Genomic DNA, 20,097 nt, shown 5'->3' on the forward strand with positions numbered 1-20,097 from the left:
TGGCAGCGGGGAAGCATCACTGTGGTGGCATTGTTGTTGTTGCTGCCGCTGCAGCAGTGGATTTTTCCTTTCCCGGGGATGAACGTCACCAAGCGAGGGTGTGGGGACCCCGTCACAGCATCCCTCCTTGCTGTTTTGGCTCTCGCACCGATTCCTAACCCAGCAGTAACAGCCCACTCATTAGGCCTACCAACTCAGATGCCGCTGCTGCCGCTGCTGCTGCAGTCGCCAGAAGCCAGGTAGCTCTCCCATTCAAACCCAGAAGCTTTGCTAGCAATGTCTTATACTCAGCCAGACCACTTGCCCTTTTCAGCTCAGGGCTGTTGGCACTAACTGGCAGCAACTGCAGGGTTTGGGGCAGGGTTCACGCCCAACCCTACCTGGAGATCATAGAATTGTAGAGTTGGGACCCTGTGGACTATCTAGTCCAGCCCCTGCAATATGGGAATATGCAGCTGTCCCATACCATTTTGAGGAAGGGGGGGAATCCTGTTTCCAAATAGGCATTTGTTCAAGCAGGACATCTGTAGCCAGTCTAAATAAGAAAGGACATTCTGGTTTTCCATACATTTGGAGCTCAGAGGTTAAACTTGGAAATGAAATTTCTCCTGCGGGTTTTACTTAGCTGAAGCAGAAACAACAACAAACAACAACAACATATTATTATTTATACCCCGCCCATCTGGCTGGGTTTCCCCAGCCACTCTGGGCGGCTTCCAACAACGTATTAAAATACAGTGGTCTGTTAAACATTAAAAGCTTCCCTAAACAGGGCTGCCTTCAAATGTCTTCTAAAGGTCAGATAGTTGTTTATTTCCTTGACATCTGGTGGGAGGGCGTTCCACAGGGCGGGTGCCACTACCGAGAAGGCCCTCTGCCTGGTTCCCTGTAACTTGGCTTCTCGCAGTGAGGAAACCGCCAGAAGGCCCTCAGCACTGGACCTTATTTGTTTACAGCATGAATGCTCCAGTTCATTTGCTTTACATGTTCATTATGGTTCTTCCCACAAGAAGAAGAAGAAGAAGAGTTTGGATTTGATATCCCATCTTTCACTCCCTTTAAGGAGTCTCAAAGCGGCTAACATTCTCCTTTCCCTTCCTCCCCCACAACAAACACTCTGTGAGGTGAGTGGGGCTGAGAGACTTCAGAGAAGTGTGACTGGCCCAAGGACACCCAGCAGCTGTATGTAGAAGAGCGGAGACGCGAACCCGGTTCCCCAGATTACGAGACTACCGCTCTTAAGCACTACACCACACTGGCTCCCACAAAGGTGCTCCTCCTCCCATTTCTAGCGCCCTGACTCAGTTGCTGAATCTTCCATTGGGAGCCATGATAATCTGCTCAGGAGGTTCCCATCCTCAGAAGGTGGTGGACTCTCCTTCCTTGCAGGTTTTTGTGATACAGGTTGGATGCTCATCTGTCCTGGATTCTTTCGCTGTGATTCCTGAATTGCAGGAGGTTGGACCAGATAACGCTTGTTAACTCATTCAACTATATTTTATGCTGGGGTGGGGACTGAGTAGAAGGGAAGGAATCGCCAGATTCTGAAGAGAGCCATTGTGGTGTAATGGTTAGAAAGCTGGACTAGGACCTGGGAGACCAGGGTTCCCAACCCCACTCAGCCATGAAGCTCACCTTGGGCCAGCCACCATCTCTCAGCCTAACCCACCTTGCAGGACTGTTGTGATGATAAAACTGGGAGAGAGCCATACATGCCACCTCAAGCTCCTTGGAGGGAAGCTGTGGTGTAGATGTCATCATAATCCAGAAAAATAAAAAGTTGAGTGGCAATTTGGACTGATCAGGTGATGAGCCTGAGATTTGCCGGACCATATTAGGAGCTGATGGATTGGTGTGCAGCACCCCTATGTGGTGAACCACTGAAATGCATGTGGCAGCCTTCTTAGTGAAATACCTTAAGCCCCTGTAACAATCCATCTAGATCTCCACTGAATTCTGCTCTTTTTCTGCATGGAATGTTGATACTTATATTATCTCTTTCCCCTTTCCTTTGTATTTTATAATACATCACATATACTACATGTGTATGTTCTTCCATGCAAGTCTCTTGGAGACCCGTTAGGCAATTAAGCTACAAATAAGTTTAATAAATAACACTACATAATAGATAAAAGATACTGAATCAACACGAACAGCCCTGCATCGTCCAGCCTTTGCCAACCTGGTGCTTTGGAACAACAGCTCCCATCAGCCCCAGCTGGAGGGTGCAAAGTTGGAAAAGGCTGCCCTAGTTGGTGCATCCACTTCCATGCCAGCACACTTTCCTCCTCCTCCTCCCCCCCCCCATCTGTCAGATCATGCATGGAAATACCCATGCAATCAAAACAGAAGCTGCCAGTGCAGCATTGGGAAAAGACCCCCCAGGGAGCAACTTCAAGGCAGTGCCAGCTGTGCCACAAGTAACCTGTTATTAACCCAGGGAAAATAGGAAGCTGCCTTATACCGAATCAGACCATTGGTCCATCTCGCTCAATACTGTCTACACTGCCTGAGCTTCTCTAGGGTTTCCAGCAGGCCCTGCTCGGAGGTGCTGGGGCTTGGGCTTGGGACGTTCTGCATGCAAAGCAGATGCTCTATCACGGAGCTACCATTGCTCTCACAGGAGGGGTGTTACTGCAGAACAACCAAATAATAAATGCAGGTATCCGAATGTGCTTAAATGTTACTTCAGTGGATTCCCTCTTTTGCAGTTGGGGCCTATATGTACTCATGCTTGATGGCCACTTCAGGTCCACCCGGTGACATGTGAACCTAAGAAGCTGCCTTGTACCAAGTCAGGCTATTGGTCCATCTATCTCAGCATTGTCCACACTGACTGGCAACATCTCTCCAGAGTTTTGGATAGAAGTTTTTTCCAGCCCTCGCTGGAGATGCCAGGGATTGAACCGGTGACTTTCTGCATTCAAAGCAGATGTTCTTCCACTGAGATATAGTCCTTCCCCTGGTTCCCACACACCACAGGAATCATGGGAAGTGGCTTTATGCCAAGTCGGACTAGCTAAGTATTGTCTATGCCAGGGGTTGGAAACCTTCGGCCTGCCAGGCCTCCCCATTTGATATCAGATGTGAGATGATGAAGGGTAAAGCAGGGCCTGCAATGGAACCACCAGGAGCTGGGCTCCCAAAGGATCCTTTACCCTGGAACAAAGTGTGCTTTCAACTACCCATTGGAAGCTGATGGTGCGGTAGGTGCACACTTTGCACAAGGAGAAGGAAGTGGTTTGATGGAACTGCTTCTCTCTCCCAGTCTGCTTATATACCACCAGGCGGTGGGGGAGATCAAGGGAATAATTCTTTCTCCTCTTTCTCCCCGCCCCCACCCCGGCAGCTACCGCTCCTGCTCCTGGTGTAAACAAGAGAAGAAAGCCCGGATTTTTAAAAGACAGGCTTTCCTCTCTTCCTCCTCCAGGGCAGGAGAGCCACAAGCAGAGAAATCTTTCTCAGCTTCATTCCCTAAGGGATTTTGACAGGTAGCTGCCAATTTTGGCCCTTCAGGCTGATCTGGATAAGGATCTTGTCTGTGGAGCTGAAAAAAGATTCCCCACCCTTGGTCTACACTGGGTGGCAGTGGCTCTTCAGGGTGTTAAGCACAGAAAGATTTCTCGTACCACCCCTACTTGATTTTCCTTTCAGGTAGGTAGCCGAGTTGGTCTGACGCAGTCAAAATAAATAAAAAAATTAAAGAATTGTCCAGTAGCACCTTAGAGACCATCTAATTTTGTTCTGGGTATAAGCTTTTGTGTGCAAGCACATTTCTTCAGATGCACTGAAACAGAAGTCACCAGACCCTTATATAAAGTGGCATAAGGTTGGGCCAGTAATGGTGTTGTCCGGGTGTATGTGGCAGCAAAGTTGGCATCTGGGTTTATTGCAGGCTCTGGTGCCAGTGTCCGTGTTAAGTCTGGTTGTTAAGTCTTGCAGCAAGTTCTCTCTCAACAGAGCCAGAATGATACCCAGAGAGAACTTGCTGCAAGACAGACCCAAAAAAGAAAATAACAGAACACCTCTAGTCATCACATACAGCTCCCAAGTTAAAACAGTACAACGCATCATCAGAGATCTACAACCTCTCCTGGACAATGACAGTTCTCTTTCTCAAGCCCTGGGAGGAAGACCTTTCATTGCCTACAGACAGCCACCCAATCTTAAACAACTCCTAACCCACAATAATACCGCAACCAGACTTAACACGGACACTGGCACCAGAGCCTGCAATAAACCCAGATGCCAACTTTGCTGCCACATACACCCAGACAACACCATTACTGGCCCCAACAACATCACACATACCATCTTGGGACTATTTAATTGCTCATCGTCTAACATTGTGTATGCCATCAAATGCCAACAGTGTCCTTCAGCTCTCTATATTGGACAAACAGGCCAAACCTTACGCCAAAGAATAAACGGACATAAATCTGACATCAAGAATCACAAAACAGAGAAACCAGTAGGAGAACACTTCAATCTCCCAGGACATTCTATACAAGATCTCAAAGTAGCTGTTTTACTACAAAGGAATTTCAGAAATAGACTGGAAAGAGAAGCTTCTGAATTGCAACTCATTACCAAACTTAAAACCATTGAGAGACCTGGTCTAAACAGAGACATTGGATTCTTATCTCATTATACATAACTAAGCCATTTTTCACCTTCTCACCGCTTGCCTTTTCCTGTAAGACCTATTGCAGTCGTTAAGAGTTGTCAACAGGCTCATCTCAGCTATCTGCCAATCACCCATTCCCACCACCCTTCTGAGTAATACCCCTCCCCACCTTCTCACTATATAGAAGGATCTGGCAACTTCTGTTTCAGTGTATCTGAAGAAGTGTGCATGCACACGAAAGCTCATACCAAGAACTAACTCAGTTGGTCTTTAAGGTGCTACTGGAAGGAATTTAGAATTTCAGAAATAGACTTGTCACAACTTATTACTAAAATGAAAACTATGGAGAGACCTGGTCTTGAATTTTTTATTTTTTAAAAATTGATTTTCCTTCTCTCTCTTTCTTCCCCGATAAGGAGGTTGCTGGGGGTCGAACCACAGACTTTATGTATGCAGGGCACTGAACCATGGTCCTTCCCAGCTTATATGGTTCTCGGAGGTCTCTCCAGGCCCCTCATCCAAGCCATACCCTCATCTGCTCTTCTTGGTGTGTTTGCTTAACTGGTCTTTGAATTCTGATAATACCTCTTCCTTGCCTGGATGGGGGAAAGAGAGGGGTGTATGGTAGAAACTAGGCTACTGTGCATATGTAGAATTGACGCCCATCTCTCCGCCCACTTTTGCTTCTGGCCCCGCCCACCACTGCCACGGGCCCCTTGGGAGGTTACCCAGAAGGCCTGAGGAAACGTTTCCCACCGCTGAGGTAACCTAAGCTCACCTGATCACACACTTCTGGAGATAACTGGAAAACAACTCTGCTGTCATTTATTTCTTTATGTGTTGAAATAATATTTTAATAGGAGAGTTAAAACCCTGCTCCCCTTAACCCAGAACTATAAAACAAATAAAATCTCCAGAAAACTCAACACTTGCACACATACTCCTCCCAAGCATTATTTTGGCCTGGATTTTCAAAAGTGCTTCCCCAATTCTGGAAGTCGTGTTGCCATAGTAACGGTCTCTTGAGTGATTTATGGCTCCCCTGCGAAATGTTTTGGATATAGCAGGCCAACCAAAGGCAGGCTGAGACGATCCAACAGGCCACAGCAAGAGAATGCTAGGTGCGGGGGGCATTCAGTCATTTAAATGGCAAACCTATCTCATCTGTACTTTCCAAAACAATAGGACAACCAAATATGACGACCAAAACACAGCCGTCCTTTGAAATTTGTACTTAAGTGAATTTTGCAAAGCAGCTCTCCAGGCATAGAGATGTGGCACAGAGTTGGATCTGGCTGGACTAAGTTTCCAATAATGTTGCTAATTCCCGTCGCCATACCTGGAGTCCACAAAGTATGTGCCCACAGGCCCCTCCACTATATGTGCCAATAATTCCCTATGGCTCCTCAGTGCCTCCAAGAGGACTTACTCCTTGAGTTTTGAATATGTGCTGTTTGCGCAGGTGTGAGGAACCATCTATGAGCAATCTTCATAGCATGGAATTTTCTGCAACTGAATAGAATAGTTTCAAAGAACAGGGTTATTCCACCAGCTCCGGCTTTCATGCATCCAGGGACCATTCAGAAATTCAGTGTGTGCCTCTCATGGTCATGCAGAAGGAAACTTAATCTACTTCAATGGCCATTCTCCAGCATTCCTGTTAGTGCCTCCTCCAGCCTTTGCCCTCCAGCTGTTTTGAACTACCAGGTTGGGGTAGGCTGATTGGGTGTGCATGACTACTTGCCTGTGAGTTGGATCTGGGCTAAAACTTCATCCGTGGCTCTTTCCCCAATTGCTCAAAGCACTTCTCACACCAGACAAGAACTCTGTAAGGTAGGCCAGTATACAATACTGTATGTACTAACTTGCCTGCTGACTTTGTCCTAGTAATCCACTAGGGGGCGATTTTAGCTAATGTTATTCTCAACTTGCATTCTTACAGGTTTTCTCAATTTACGATAAACATTTGTCTGGTGCTATTTTATGCATTCACTTTGCAGGTATGTGTGTTAAAGTTGCCAGGAAAGGCTTGTAGGCCAGCATGCATGATTAGAAGAGAGAGTTTATTTCTTCAGGCAGTTGTATGTGTTTACTTATTGTGATTGCACACAACGCATGGCATTCTCCTAAATAAAACTGAGTAAGTTGAATGGATCAAATCCCTAGGCTCTTTGTGCCCTGGGTCTTGACAGGGGACAATGGGCATCAATGGAAAATTTGACTATCCCTTTCAAGCCTACAGCCACACCACCCTGAATGCACCCAATCCCGTCCGATCTCAGAAGTTAAGCAGGGTCGGGCCTGGTTAGTACTTGGATGGGAGACTATCTCTTTCAAAAGCTATCTGACACAGGTTCCCATACCAAGCATTTTTCCCTAGCTGAAAAGGGTCCTTGAACTCTGATAGTGCCTCTTACTTGTCCAGATGGAGGACAGAGAGGTGCAGGCAGGAGGGTGTAGAAACTAGCCTATGGCACAAAAAGGTAGTTTTTCAGTCTGCTTGTGCTTCTGGCCCCGCCCACAACTGGCATGTGGCCCCTGGAAGGTTGTTCAGGTGGGAATGTGGCCCTCCGGCTGAAAAAGGTTCCCCACCCCTGCCCTTAACTGGCCTGCTGTCCTCAGGTGTGGTGGAAGATAATGTGACACCTGTCCTTAAAGATCTGCAGTGGCTTCCTGTTTGCTACAGAGGCTGATTTAAAGTGCTGGCTTTGGTCTATAGAGCTCTATACCAGGGGTCAGCAAACTTTTTCAGCAGGGGGCTGGTCCACTGTCCCTCAGACCTTGTGGGTTGCCGGACTATATTCTGGGGTAAAAAATGAACGAATTCCTATGCCCCACAAATAACCCTGAGATGCATTTTAAATAAAAGCACACATTCTACTCATGTAAAAACACGCTGATTCCCAGACGGTCTGCGGGCCGGATTTAGAAGGCAATTGGGCCGGATCCAGCCCCCAGGCCTTAGTTTGCCTTACCCATGCTCTATACTGCTTTGGCCCTAAGTACTTGAAGGATTGCATCCCTTCCTTCTGGCTGACCCATGCTGTAAGATCTATGGAGGAGACCCTGCTCAAAGTTCCACCTACAGCTGCAGTCCATGGTGCGACTACATGCAGCAGGGCCTTTTAAGTTGCTGCACCCCAAGTGTGGAATCCCCTCCCCACAGGAATGCAGCTGTCTTGAACATTAGCTGTGTTATGTGCTGGATCAAGACACAGTTGTTTCTGGAGGCCTGACCTGATGCTTCTGGTGACATGGAGGTTCTTTTTAAAAACATTTATATGTTTACAGTGTGGCACCAGTGTTATAGCCTCATTTGTACTGGCTTTTGAAGGCATCTCTAGTGACACAGTCATTCCCCTGATCACTCAGTGTCTTATTTTAATTGCTGTGTTGTTTCAGTTGGATTGATTTATTTCATACTTTAATTATGGGTGTCTATATTTCAGTGTTTTATGATACTGCTTTACTACATATCTCCAGTATGGATTTTTATATTTCGGTATTGTGCAATTTATTCTTATGCTTTGTGAATTGCATAGAAGCCTACTTTGGCATTAAGCAGTATATAAATGTAATAAGAAGGGATGCGGGTGGCGCTGTGGGTTAAAACACAGAGCCTAGGACTTGCCGATCAGAAGGTCGGCGGTTCAAATCCCCGCGACGGGGTGAGCTCCTGTTGCTTGGTCCCTGCTCCTGCCAACCTAGCAGTTCGAAAGCACGTCAAAGTGCAAGTAGATAAATAGGTATCGCTCTGGTGGGAAGGTAAATGGCATTTGCCAGAACCAGCTTAGTCATGCTGGCCACATGACCCAGAAACTGTAAGCCGGCTCCCTCGGCCAATAAAGCGAGATGAGCGCCGCAACCCCAGAGTCGGCTACGACAGGACCTAATGGTCAGGGGTCCCTTTACCTTTTTAAATATAACAATAATATAAAGATGGGTGATGCAAAACTCACAGCGTTATTAATTAATTAATTAATATATACCACTTACATGCCAAAATTACTTCCGGAAGCCAGCCACTGGATCCTTTCTGATTTTTTTAATTTTAACTTTCGCTTTTCGTCTTTTATTTACATTGTTGCTTTTATCACCTTTGCACCAATGTGTGTATCTCACGAATGCTTTTCTGTAGCACTCTTTGGGTTTAAAAGGCAGGACAAAAAAATAATGTCATTTTCCCTAATTACTGCAGGTAGCAAAACCTCCAGGGCAGGCCTGTGATCATGTGCAGAGTGGGTGGGGGAGAAGAACACACTGCACGCGCGCATGGGCACCTTTTTATTCATCACCACCATATAAAACTTCCAGGATGGAGCCTGCTTCTTAATTGCAGCAGCTCAAATTAAGCGGGTGAGCTCTTTGTTTTGGCGAAGGTTCTTTGGGTTCCGCTTACGCACGGCGGCTCCTCAGCCTAAGAAACGGACGCGCACCGCGGCGTGCGAGGGAGGCGAGGACCCGCCCCTCTCCGGCGGGGGCGGAGCTGCTAGAGCCCCGCCGGCGCACCTGCCTGCCCCACCCCCTTGAATTCCTCCCTCGGTCCCCGCCCGTGCGCGCCTCTGCTCGCTGACTCGCCGCCTCCTCCTCCTCCTGCTGCTGCTGCTGCTCGGTTGCGTCCCCGGGAGCCCCGATCACTTTACAGGCGATCATTGTTCCCAAAGTGAAAAACAAGCGCCACTCTGAGCTGGGCGCTCGCTGCTGGCGCTGCTGCTTGCTCCGGAGAAGACCCAGACATGCTTCCTGCTGCGGCCCGCGCCTGGCACCTGCGGGCGGCGCTCCTCTGCGCCCTGATTTGCGCGCACGGCGGGGTCCCCAGCCAGGCAGGTGGGTGAGATCCGGCGTGGGTTTGTCTGTCTCCTCCCCCCCCGCCCTTCCTAAGCCCCATTCCATTCCACCCCACCCCCGTCCACTGGGGGAGGTCTCTCTCGCTTTCGGAAGGGGGGCGGCGTGCGCGCGGGAAGTTTTGGTTCTCTCGCTTTCCCCGAGGTGGGCTGGATCGTGGGCCAACGGCCGGTTCCGCCGAGCCAGTCGCTAGAGGACCTAGCGGTGGGCGGGCGAGTTTGCTTCCTGGGACAGGGTTGGTCCAACCCGACCTTCGCTCCGCGGTAGAGACTCGACGTTACTTGCGGCTCTTTATTGGGTAATAAGGCGTTACTGTACTTTGATCCACGAGGAGCCTCTCCGGGAAAGGACTTGGAAGTTCTCTCCTTGGTTCATCTCTTCACCAAAGAGCAGCGCCTGCTCTTCTGAATTGCCGTTGCACGCGTGTTCGTTGGACTCCCACTCCCAGCAGCCCCAGTACGACCGGGATGGTGGGAGTCCAGCAACAGCTTGAGGGCCACAAGTTTTTCATCTCTGCTTTTAGAAGAAGTCACTCTCATGTTGGCGTTCATGCTGTGTATATAGGCCATCATTTTGGTTTTATTCTTAATCTTGAACTTTGGAGGAATTCAGAGCAACATTCCTGCCGTTGTCCCCATTAATCCTCACAACAATCCTTTGAGGTGGGTTCAACTGCTGTATGTGTGTGTCTCTGAGAGAGAGAGGGACCCAAGCGCACTGAGTGGAGCCACTCTAGGTCTGAAACCAGCTTTCTCTTCTCAAAGTTTGATGCTTGATAGGCCAAATGTATAGCCAGTGTGCAAATGGATGTTTAGCATTTGATTTAAGAGAAGCTTGGCACACAGGGATTGCTCATCCACAGACCTGGATAATTCATAGAATAGATATCCCTTTCTGTCACACTGGAATGAAAATATAGGCCTGCTATGTGGCAGGTATGGAAACAGGCAAATTCCACGCTAGAGATAATTCCTGAAAGAATTGGAAATTAATAGGCTGATATCGTAATGTAAATGCTGGGTACAGTTCTTGCCACTTCTCGCCTCAAAAATGATCTTGTAGAGTTGGGAAATGTTTAGGAAAGGGCAACCAAAATGCTCAAGCAACTCCCCTATGAAGAAAGGTTGCAGTGTTTGCATGTTTTTCAGTTTTGAGAAAAAGCAAGTAAGAGGCAACATAATAGGAATGTATAAAATTAGACATGGTGTGGAGAAGGTAGCTAGGGAAAAGCTCCGTCCCTTTATAACTTGTGAATTCCTAGACATCCAGTGAAGCTGAATGTTGGAAGATACAGGACAGATAAAAGAAAATGCTACACAAAGTGAATAGTTAAACTGTGGAGTTTGTTCCCACAGGAGGCAATTATGGCCACCAACTTAGATGGCTTTAAAAGAGGATTATACAAATAAACGGGGGATACGACTATCCATGGCTACTGCACGTATTTGCTATGTTCTGCCTCCATGGTTCTGGATGTTGCTAGAAACCACTGAGTGGGGGCAGACATTTCGCCTGTGCTCAGGTTTTGTTTGTGGGCTTCCCATAAGCTCCTGGTTAGCCGCTGAGCCATGTGGGCCAATGGCCTGACCCAACCGACTCTTCTTATGTTGATACAGGGCTTCTTAAATTTGCACATTATTCTTCTGGTCACCCCAGTGCTAATTCAGGTACAGGCTGGGATGCTGCCTGGGATGCTGAGTGGGCCCGAGCCTTAGGAAGTAGTAGGCTGTCCGGATGAAAAACAGGACAGGCCTTCTGCTCCTTTAGTAGTTGTGTAGAAGAGGAAATCTGAGCAGATGTAGCTTTGTCATATAGGTTGCACTTGCAGAAATGTCATCTTCTGCTTATTAAAAGTTCAGAAGCCCTATCCACCTTTGCACTTGGACACTCTGTGAAGGCATGCCGCCACACAGAAAACTGTATGTGAGCCCAGCCACTGGTCAAATGGGTGTGTAAGTTAAGGGAGTGGCTGTAGAAGGTGCCAGGTTCAATCCCCAGCATCTCCAGGTGGGGCTGCGAATGCCACCCCCCTGCCTGAATCCCTGGAGAAGCCGCACACTGCCAGCCAGCATAGTAGGTCCTGAACAAGGTAATAAGAAGGAATCAGTAATAAGAGAATTTCCTGTGTTCCTAATTCAGCAAAGATCTGCCATCCAGCCATGTTCCTCTTTGGAGGGAAAGGGTTACGGGGAACGTCAAGCATTCATTTGTACATATGAATGTCTGATTTGCATCTATACTCACTTAACCTGGTAATAAGCGGAACACATTTGCATGAAACAGCCTGCTCTTACCTTTGTGTAGGGCAATGCAGCTGTGAGTGTTTGAACTGCTTCCAAAAGCAGACTAATGGAGAGAAATCAACGTTTTCATCGGAGGCCTTTCTCTGGGTGCTGCACCTGAGGGAGGTGTACAAGGTGGTCTTTTCAGTGGTGGCCCCTGCCTGTGGAATGTTCTACCCAGGGAAACCTTTCCAGTACTGTCTCTGTTAATCTTTATGCAGCAGACTGAATCTAGAAAGCTCTGAGAAATAGAAATAACTTTGCCTGTTGATAAAATAGACCATAAGGTATGTTCTAGGCCAACTTCCTTGCAGAGTGTGTTACACAACCGGGGAGCCACCACTAAGTAGGCCCTCTTCAGAGTTCAGAGTTTCCTCCGCTGAAGATGCATGTTAGCATTATTTAGCTCTCATCCCTCTCAGTGTTCAATCTAGGGCATTTATTGCTTTTTAGTAATGTTGTAACCTGAGAAAAAAGAGCTCAAACAGTTGCTTTTCTCCTACTCTGGGTGGGTTTTCAGTCTGCTTTGCATGCAGAAGGTCCCAAGTTCAATCCTTAGCATCTCCAGATAGGGCTAAGACTGTCCTCCATCTGAAAGCCTGGAGAGGTGCTTCCAGTCAGTGTAGGCAATACTAAGTTGGCTATGCCAATGGTTTGGCTGGGTATATGGCAACCTCCTATGTTCCTTTGTTTGTATGAACAACCTAACATGCAGTGGCCTCTCTGGTTGACATGTGCTCCGCAAACCTGTCACTTAAGGTTTTCCAGGATGCCTGTTGGCTGAGGAAGTGAATCAACACTTTATATATGTGTCCTCTCTCACTATGGATCTGTACCACTGAGCCCTAGGTGTAACCTTGGCACTGAGCCTTTGCCAAGTTGCTGTTGCCTAATTAATGTTGTGAAGTTGTTGTTAGGGTGCCAGTGACAGTTGGATGCATTGTAAGTGTAATCTGAGTCCTTGGGGTTGGGACGGGAAAGGAGAGACGGTAAATAAGTGACCTCTCAAAGAAGCAGAAAAAGCTTTAAAGCAAAGGATGACAAGTGTTGTACAAGTGTTTTAAAAATGCCCCCCTCCCGAGATCCCTTGGGCTCATCCCAAGAAAATTACCCCATAAAAACAAAAGGCTCCCTGATTCTTCAAGGGGTGGGCCTGGTCTCAGTGGTAGAGCATCTGCTTTGCATGCAGAAGGTCCCAGATTTAATCCCTGCCATCTCCCTCCCTGTAAACCTGGGGAGCCATTGCCATTCATGTGTAGACAGGACTGTACTAAATGAACAACTGGTCTGATGACTCCGTAGAAGGCAGCAAGCTACTGTATATTCCTTTTGGAATGCCTCGATGTTTGAGTTGACAAGGCCTTTGTCCTAATTTCCCCCCAAAAGCTCTTTTTAACGTGCTAAGATCTGTACAATCCTTTTCACCCATCTTTTCAGGGCCCCTTCAAGGAAGGTGCTGCTGTTCCCGTTTTGCAGAGGGGACCCATAGAAAATGGTTTGTCCCAGGTCACCCAGGGAAACCCAAGTCTACAATTCTGTGTGTTCTTTTCCCCCCAGTGAGTTCCATTCAGTTGTCAGGCTGACTTTAGTAAGCAAGGATAGATTGGGGTGCAAGTTTCCTAGTTCAGTCCTTTTCCCACTATACTGCATGGCACACCTGTCTGGCACTTTTAACACCTGTATAGAAGTGGGGTGTCTCTGTTCAGCAGCTAGGGTAAGCCCAAGTCATTTAACAACTACAGCAAAAGGGGTGGTCTCTCCTGGATCTTTTGCTATTCGACTTTACTTCCTTACATATGTGTCATTCCTCTGTGCTTGACTTGGTTAGAAAGCAGCAAACTGTTACAGTTTGTTTTTAAAATGTGCAACCTGCTTTTCACAGGTGCCTTAAAATGACTTACAAAGAAGACAAAATACAGCATACAAAATATAAAGCATAGATTGAAACATCTGTAGGAGGGGAGAACATCAGAGCTGCACTCCTGAAATAAAACCATTTTGGCATCTGAAACTTCGCCAGGGCAGTGCCTGCCTGGTTTCTACTGGGACGGTGATCCAGAGATTTGGGCCCACTGTCCTGAAGGCTCATGTTGACATGAGTCATGCTTCTGCACCATTGGGAGCCACTAATAGTGCTGCCCCAGATGATATTGGGGATTGGCCTGGGATATACTGGGCAAGACAGTCCTAAAGGTATCCTGAGCCTAAGCTGTTCAGGGCTTGCACTTTCTTCAAGAACCTTGAACCTTGCTCAGTAGAAGACGGGAAGCCAGTGCAGGTCTTTTAGCACAGGTGTCATACATCGGCTGTAGTCTCTTCCTATCTCCAGACCAGATCCGAGGGCAGCCCCACACAGAACACATTGTGATAATTCAGCCTTGAGGTTGTTAGTGCCTGAACTAATGTAGTCAGGTTTCTGAGCCAAGAACCCAGCTCCTGCGGGGAACTGCAGGAGATTGTGGCAAGTGCAGGTTGCTAATGACCCAAGCGCAACTCAGGTGAAAAATTGCACTCCCTGGATGTCCCCCTTCTATGCAGGTATTAAAACTGCCAGAACTGGTTCTCCCTTAATAATGCACCTAGTCACTTGTTCTCTCAGGGTATCTGAATGTTCCATGCAGAAAGCAAGGCTCTGCTGTGAACTGGCATTTAATTGAGTGGAGATCTGTGACACTGCTGAGACCCTTGTCTCACTGCCGACTCGCAAGTCTCCTTCTCCCTCCTTGGTTTTGTAAGTAGCTGCATAGGAGAGACTAGCACAGCACAGGGCTATTTTAACTTTCAGCTGCAAGCATGCATCAGCATCAGGGATCAACTTCTTTGAGCATCTCCCATGCTCCTTCCTTGCAGACCACCCCCTGCTAACTCCCAGAGCCCCCTAACCGTGTTCTCCTTAATAAATTTTATTTACTTTGCAACATTTACACGCTGCTTGACTGTAATAAAACCTCCAAGTGGTTTGCAAAAATAAATTAAAAACATCAAGATGATCAAAACATGTATTTAAGGACATTCCAAAGCCGATTTGAATCAAGCAAAAATAGATTAAAACACATGTCACCACCCTAGATATCTGGATAGGCTTGCCTAAACAAACACAAGCAAGTGCTGAAAAGACGCCAGCAAAGGTACCTGCCTGATGTCAATAAGCAGGGAGTCCCAATATGTCGGTGATGCCATGCTAAAAAATCAACTTCTCACAAGTGCAGAAGGAGTATGGCACCTGTAAGAGTAGCAGTTTCACAGATCACGGTCGGCATACATGGGGTAAGGCAATTCTGCAAGTGAACTCCTTGCAGGGATGGAGCATGCTTGACCATCCATCCAAATGTTGTTGGTACTCCATCTCTCGCCTACCTGACCCTTGGCTATATGCTGGTGTGAGTTGGGAGTGCAACATCCTCTCTGTGCTACCTCTTTCCCTCTCCAATTGAGGGAGTGGCACAGGGACAAAGGAAAGGAGTACCAGGTTCTGTTGCCTCACCCTCTCCTTTGGAAGCAGAAAGGGAGAGGAGAGCAAGGGTGTGGGTGGCAGCAGCAGCAGTAGCAGCAAAGAGGAAGAGGTAGCCCCCTTGAAGGCATCATGTCTGAAAGACTGGAGCCAACGCTGACCTGCCTGCCCCCATAAGAGCTGTTTCAATGCCCACAGTTAGTGATATGCCTCTTTGAGTTTCTGGTAGTGGGAGGAAACAATTGTGGGATAATTCCAGTTGCCCCAACGGAGCCGTGATGATGTGAGTTTTCATTGATGGTAGGACGCAAGTCAATGTCTCTTCAATGGAGGCTAGTCCATTAGGGTCAAGGAGGCACTGCTTCATTAACATATTCTCCCTTCAGCCAGCCTGTCTGCCTGCCTTCTTCCTTACAATCATTCCATGGGGGTGGCACTCTGTGTTGGCCTTGTAAACTCAGGAGGGAGGAGGGTGTGAGAAAGACTTCTCATTGGCTTTGGTGCCACCTGCTGCTGTTCTCTGTGCCTTCTGGCTTACCTGTCCCAGTGGGCACCACTGAATATCTTGGAGGTGTCTCAGCATCATTATTACTACTATTATTTATTAAATTTGTATACTACCTTTTGTCTGGAGATCTCAGGGCAGTGCACAGCAAGGATCCAGGGCAGTCAACATGGTGCATTTCAAATAAATAAAACTCCCATCATTTATTGCTATTAGCCACGTTGTGGGGGTGCAGGTGGCTGATGGGAGTTGTAGTTCCCAACAACGGATGGAGGGCACTACCTTGGCTACCTTGAGAGTGATCATCATGGGAAATTGGAAGGTGCTACTCACCTTAACTGAAGCCAAATGCACATTCTGTAGACTCTTGCATTCCTTTGGTCTTTGCTCTTTCTGAAAATGGCTTGGAGGCAATCTGTGGATAGCACAGGGTGTCATCCAACTCTATAGATGAATGGTGGCGTTTGCTGAAAGTTTTGCAAGAGGTGCAAAGACCAGGCGACCAAGGAAGGTGCTGGGGTTCTTGCATGGTTTTCTCTTTTTTACCAGCTGTGCAAGAAGAGGAAATTTCAGCGGGCGGGCAGTTTGCCCTGCAGGGTGATGAGAAGCTGCCCTAACCAAAATTCTTCTGCACACCTTTCAAAGGTACAAGGGCCTTGTCCTCTTATACCAAGTGAGACCATTGGTCCGTCTAGCTTGGTTTTGTCTACTGAGCAGTGACTTCAGAGTTTCAGGAAGGGGACATCCCTAGCCCTACCTGGAGATGCCAGGGATTGAACTTGGGACCTTCTGCATGCAAGGCAGATGTTCTTCCACTGAGCTATGGCCCTTCCCCCATGCTTGCAAAGAAGTCCTGCAGCTCTCTCTGATGCCCGTTTTACCTCACTCTGATTTGAATGGGGTTTGCTTCCAAGTGCCTGCACAGAATTACAGCCTTGTGGATGCCCATAACTGCCCACGGTCCTGCAGATGGGAAAGTGGGAATAACTTTCGTTAACACTTTCCCTCGCAGTGATTTGCTTATTCTGGGGGTTTCTGTTTGAGGCCCCATCTGTAGTGTGGCTGCAACAGATTGAGAGAGATTTTGAAACAGCCGGTGCGCTCTCTACATACGCACGCGCGCGCGCACACACACACACACACACACACCATGCCTCTTGCTGTCCGATAAAGCATGCCAGGATTCAGAGGAGTCAAGTAAAGCGTCTGATTTGTGAGCATCTTTCCTTTTGCCACGATAAAAATAACTCGACTTGTCGAAACCTGCCAGAAATCTGGAGAGCAAAGTCCTGCTTCCTGATTGGCTACAGTACCAGTCCCTCACTGCTAGGCAAAGCTCTGTAGTCACAATCCCGTATCCATGGCAATAGGCCCCATCAGCTTTTGAACTTTTCCACCGTGGAAAGGTAATTGGTTAACTTGTATATTCGCATGAGCAGAAAAGACTCACGCTGACTTGGACACCTATCCATTGCTTGTTGACAAGTCAGCTCCAAGTGAGTGGGTGTCACCTGCTTACCGTTGCCTCCCAGTTCCAAATTCTTTCCTGTCCTGTGTGTGCCGACTCGGAAGTAAGCCCTGTGGGAGCAGGCTGATTGGCAGATTTTTTAGATACATCTCATCAGTGTGATTTTTTAAAGGATATTTGGAGGGTTGGGGGCAGCGCAGTTAGACCTCTTCAGACCCCTCCTGCTCGCACAGAACTGCCACATTTTAAGCTCAGAGCAAGAGCTCATCTGGGCATCACTGAGAGGCAGTGTGGTATAGTGGTTAGAGTTTTGCCTTAGGACCTGGGAGATTAGGATTCAAATCCCCGCTCGGTCATGAAGCTGTCACTGGGTGGCCTTGGGCCAGTCGTTCAGCCTCAGCCTCGCCTTGTAGGGTTGTTGTGGGGATTAAATGGGGAGGGGGAAGAGAGCTACATACAGCATCTTGAGCCCCTTGGAGGAAAGGTGGGATATAAATGTAATAAAGAAAGAAATGAAATGTGGTTGCATTCAAGGATTGGCAATACATTCTCTCATATTTAACCCTATGCCCCGAATATCCTTTAACTAACTGCTGTGTGGCTGATGCGTAAATTTCCACATATCAACAAAACTATTCATCAAACAGAAAAGAAAGGCAGCAGGGTCTTGGAGAGGAGAACACACAAAGGCTGTGTTGTTCCCTGGCAACTAGTATTTAGAGAGATGGAGCCTCAGGTGGTAGAGACTTCATACAGCCGTGGTGACCAGTGGCCTTAATCTCCAGTGAATTTATCTTAAAGGTAAAGAGACCCCTGACCATTAGGTCCAGTCATGGCCAACTCTGGGGTTGCGGCACTCATCTCGCTTTATTGGCCGAGGGAGCTGGCATACAGCTTCTGGGTCATGTGGCCAGCATGACTAAACCGCTTCTGGCGAACCAGAGCAGCGTACGGAAACGCCGTTTACCTTTCCGCCGGAGCGGTACCTATTTATCTACTTGCACTTTGATGTGCTTTCGAACTGCTAGGTTGGCAGGAGCAGGGACTGAGCAATGGGAGATTCGAACCTCCGACCTTCTGATCGCCAAGTCCTAGGCTCTGCGGTTTAACCCACAGCGCCACCCGCGTCCCTGAATTTATCTCACCCCCTTTTAAAAGCTGTTAGGCTGAGAGGCAATGGCTGGTCCCAAATCACCCAGTGAGCTTCATGGCTAAGTGGGGATTTTGGCCCTGGTCTCCCTGGTCCTGGTAAAACGCTCTTTAACATATGGCTAAAAAACCAAACCCTCAGGCACCTGAGGTTTGATTAGAACAAGGACCTGTGCCCTAGTTGTCAAACTACAACTCCCATCAGCCCCCGTCAGCATGGTGGTTGGGAATGATGGGAGGAAGAATCCAACAACAACTGGAGGTCCTAACAAAATTGCAGCATCCTCAGAAACTGACCTCTTTTATTGCTTTCCCCAAACTAGTTCCAAACCTTGCTTCCTTTTGCATGTAAAATTATCATAGCATATTTTTATGACCGGGAGAGAAACTTGCTGGTATAAATGCTCTTTTGAATCTCATTCTATTGGCATGTTGAAGCATAATCTCTGATGGGGGAGTGAAAAGAATTCTCTAGGTAGATTTCATAAAACAAAGCTACGGATTTGCTATTAATAAGCTGTGACTCATGGTTATTTTTTTCCTAGCTCATTTTTTCTTTTTAAAAAATTGAGTGTCAGCAAGTGGATGTGGGGCGAGGGAGGGGGCTGCCATAAAGAAATGGCATTCCATGGTAATAGGATTTAGGATTAATGTATGTCATGGTAGATGGAAGGAATGTGGGTGGGGGAGTTTAACCATTCGTTCTTTCCCATCACCCCCCATCTATTCTAGTATAGGAGCCGCAAGTTTTAACTAAAGGAAACCATTGTTAGGACCAATGAGGCTAGATGTTAAGCAAGAAATCTGTAACTCTGATAGCAAGGGGAGAACCACGTGTGCCACCTTGAGCTCTTTGGAGGGAAGGTGGGATATAAATTAAATAAATGAAGTGTTTGTAACTGAACTATGAGTTGGTTATCTTAAAAATGATTTCAGTGTTTACGTGTTGCTTTTCGCAGGATTCTTTGTATGAGAACCTTGGTTGAAGGGTGGTCAAAAAATATAATTTAGGATTATAATTAAAAATGGGTACAGAGTGGAAGACCGACAAGGGTTTGGAAGCAGATATTAAAAGCCTGAGCCTGCAGATTGCGCCAGCCCTAAGCTGAAATGGAGAAGTGTTGTGTGGGCTTTAATTAGATTCGGTCATGCTTGATGCGAAGTCGTATTGGGTTTCACCAAAGGCTACAGGCACTTTTGGCCACACTTGGAAGGGAAGGTTACACTGACGTAGCTGGGATCATAGTTCCTCTTGCAGCTAAGCTGCATTTGTGGCTGTGTGTGTGTGTGTGTGTAAAGTTTCTTGCTTGGAAGCTTTTTGAAAATTGTTTTAAATATGACAAGTGGGCCCTTTTATGGAAGGATAATAGAAATAGTTTGCTCTTGGCTGTATAACTGCTTTGCCCCATAATTCACTGCTGCTGCTTATCATGGTCAACTTAAAGGAAACAGCTGTCAAAAAAAGAGACAGTGTGGTTTAGCAGTTAAGAGTGTTGCACTTGGCAGATCAGGGTTTAAATCCCCTCTTAGCTACAAAGCTCACCGAGTGATCTTGAGACAGTCATGAGGGCTGCCACTCAGTGGTAGAGCATCTGCAGTGTGTGCAGAAAGTCCCAGGTTGAACCCCTGGCATCTCAGGTGGGGCGGAGAATGTCCCCAGTCTGAAATCCTGGAGAGCTTCTACCACTCAGTTTAGCCAGTACTGAGCTAAATGGACCAATGGTCTCACTCGGTATAAGGCAGCATGTTGGGGTAGCCAACATGATGTCT

At 47.3% G+C, this 20,097-nt stretch overlaps 1 protein-coding gene across 2 annotated transcripts in view; it reads left to right on the forward strand.

The window, feature by feature from the left end:
• Window positions 1–9,108: 9,108 nt before the first annotated feature.
• Window positions 9,109–20,097, forward strand: part of CD164L2 (CD164 molecule like 2) — a 35,148-nt gene continuing 24,159 nt past the window's right edge. The window contains exon 1 of one of the 2 annotated variants that reach the window (XM_083512259.1): window positions 9,109–9,454. In XM_083512259.1, the coding sequence (XP_083368385.1) occupies window positions 9,364–9,454 (91 nt within the window). In that variant the 5' untranslated portion in view covers window positions 9,109–9,363. The remainder of the gene's footprint in view (window positions 9,455–20,097) is intronic. The other variant, XM_083512258.1, reaches the window with a different exon arrangement.

Source organism: Podarcis liolepis (assembly GCF_965112155.1).
Source record: "Podarcis liolepis genome assembly, chromosome: 7".
NCBI lineage: Eukaryota > Metazoa > Chordata > Lepidosauria > Squamata > Lacertidae > Podarcis > Podarcis liolepis.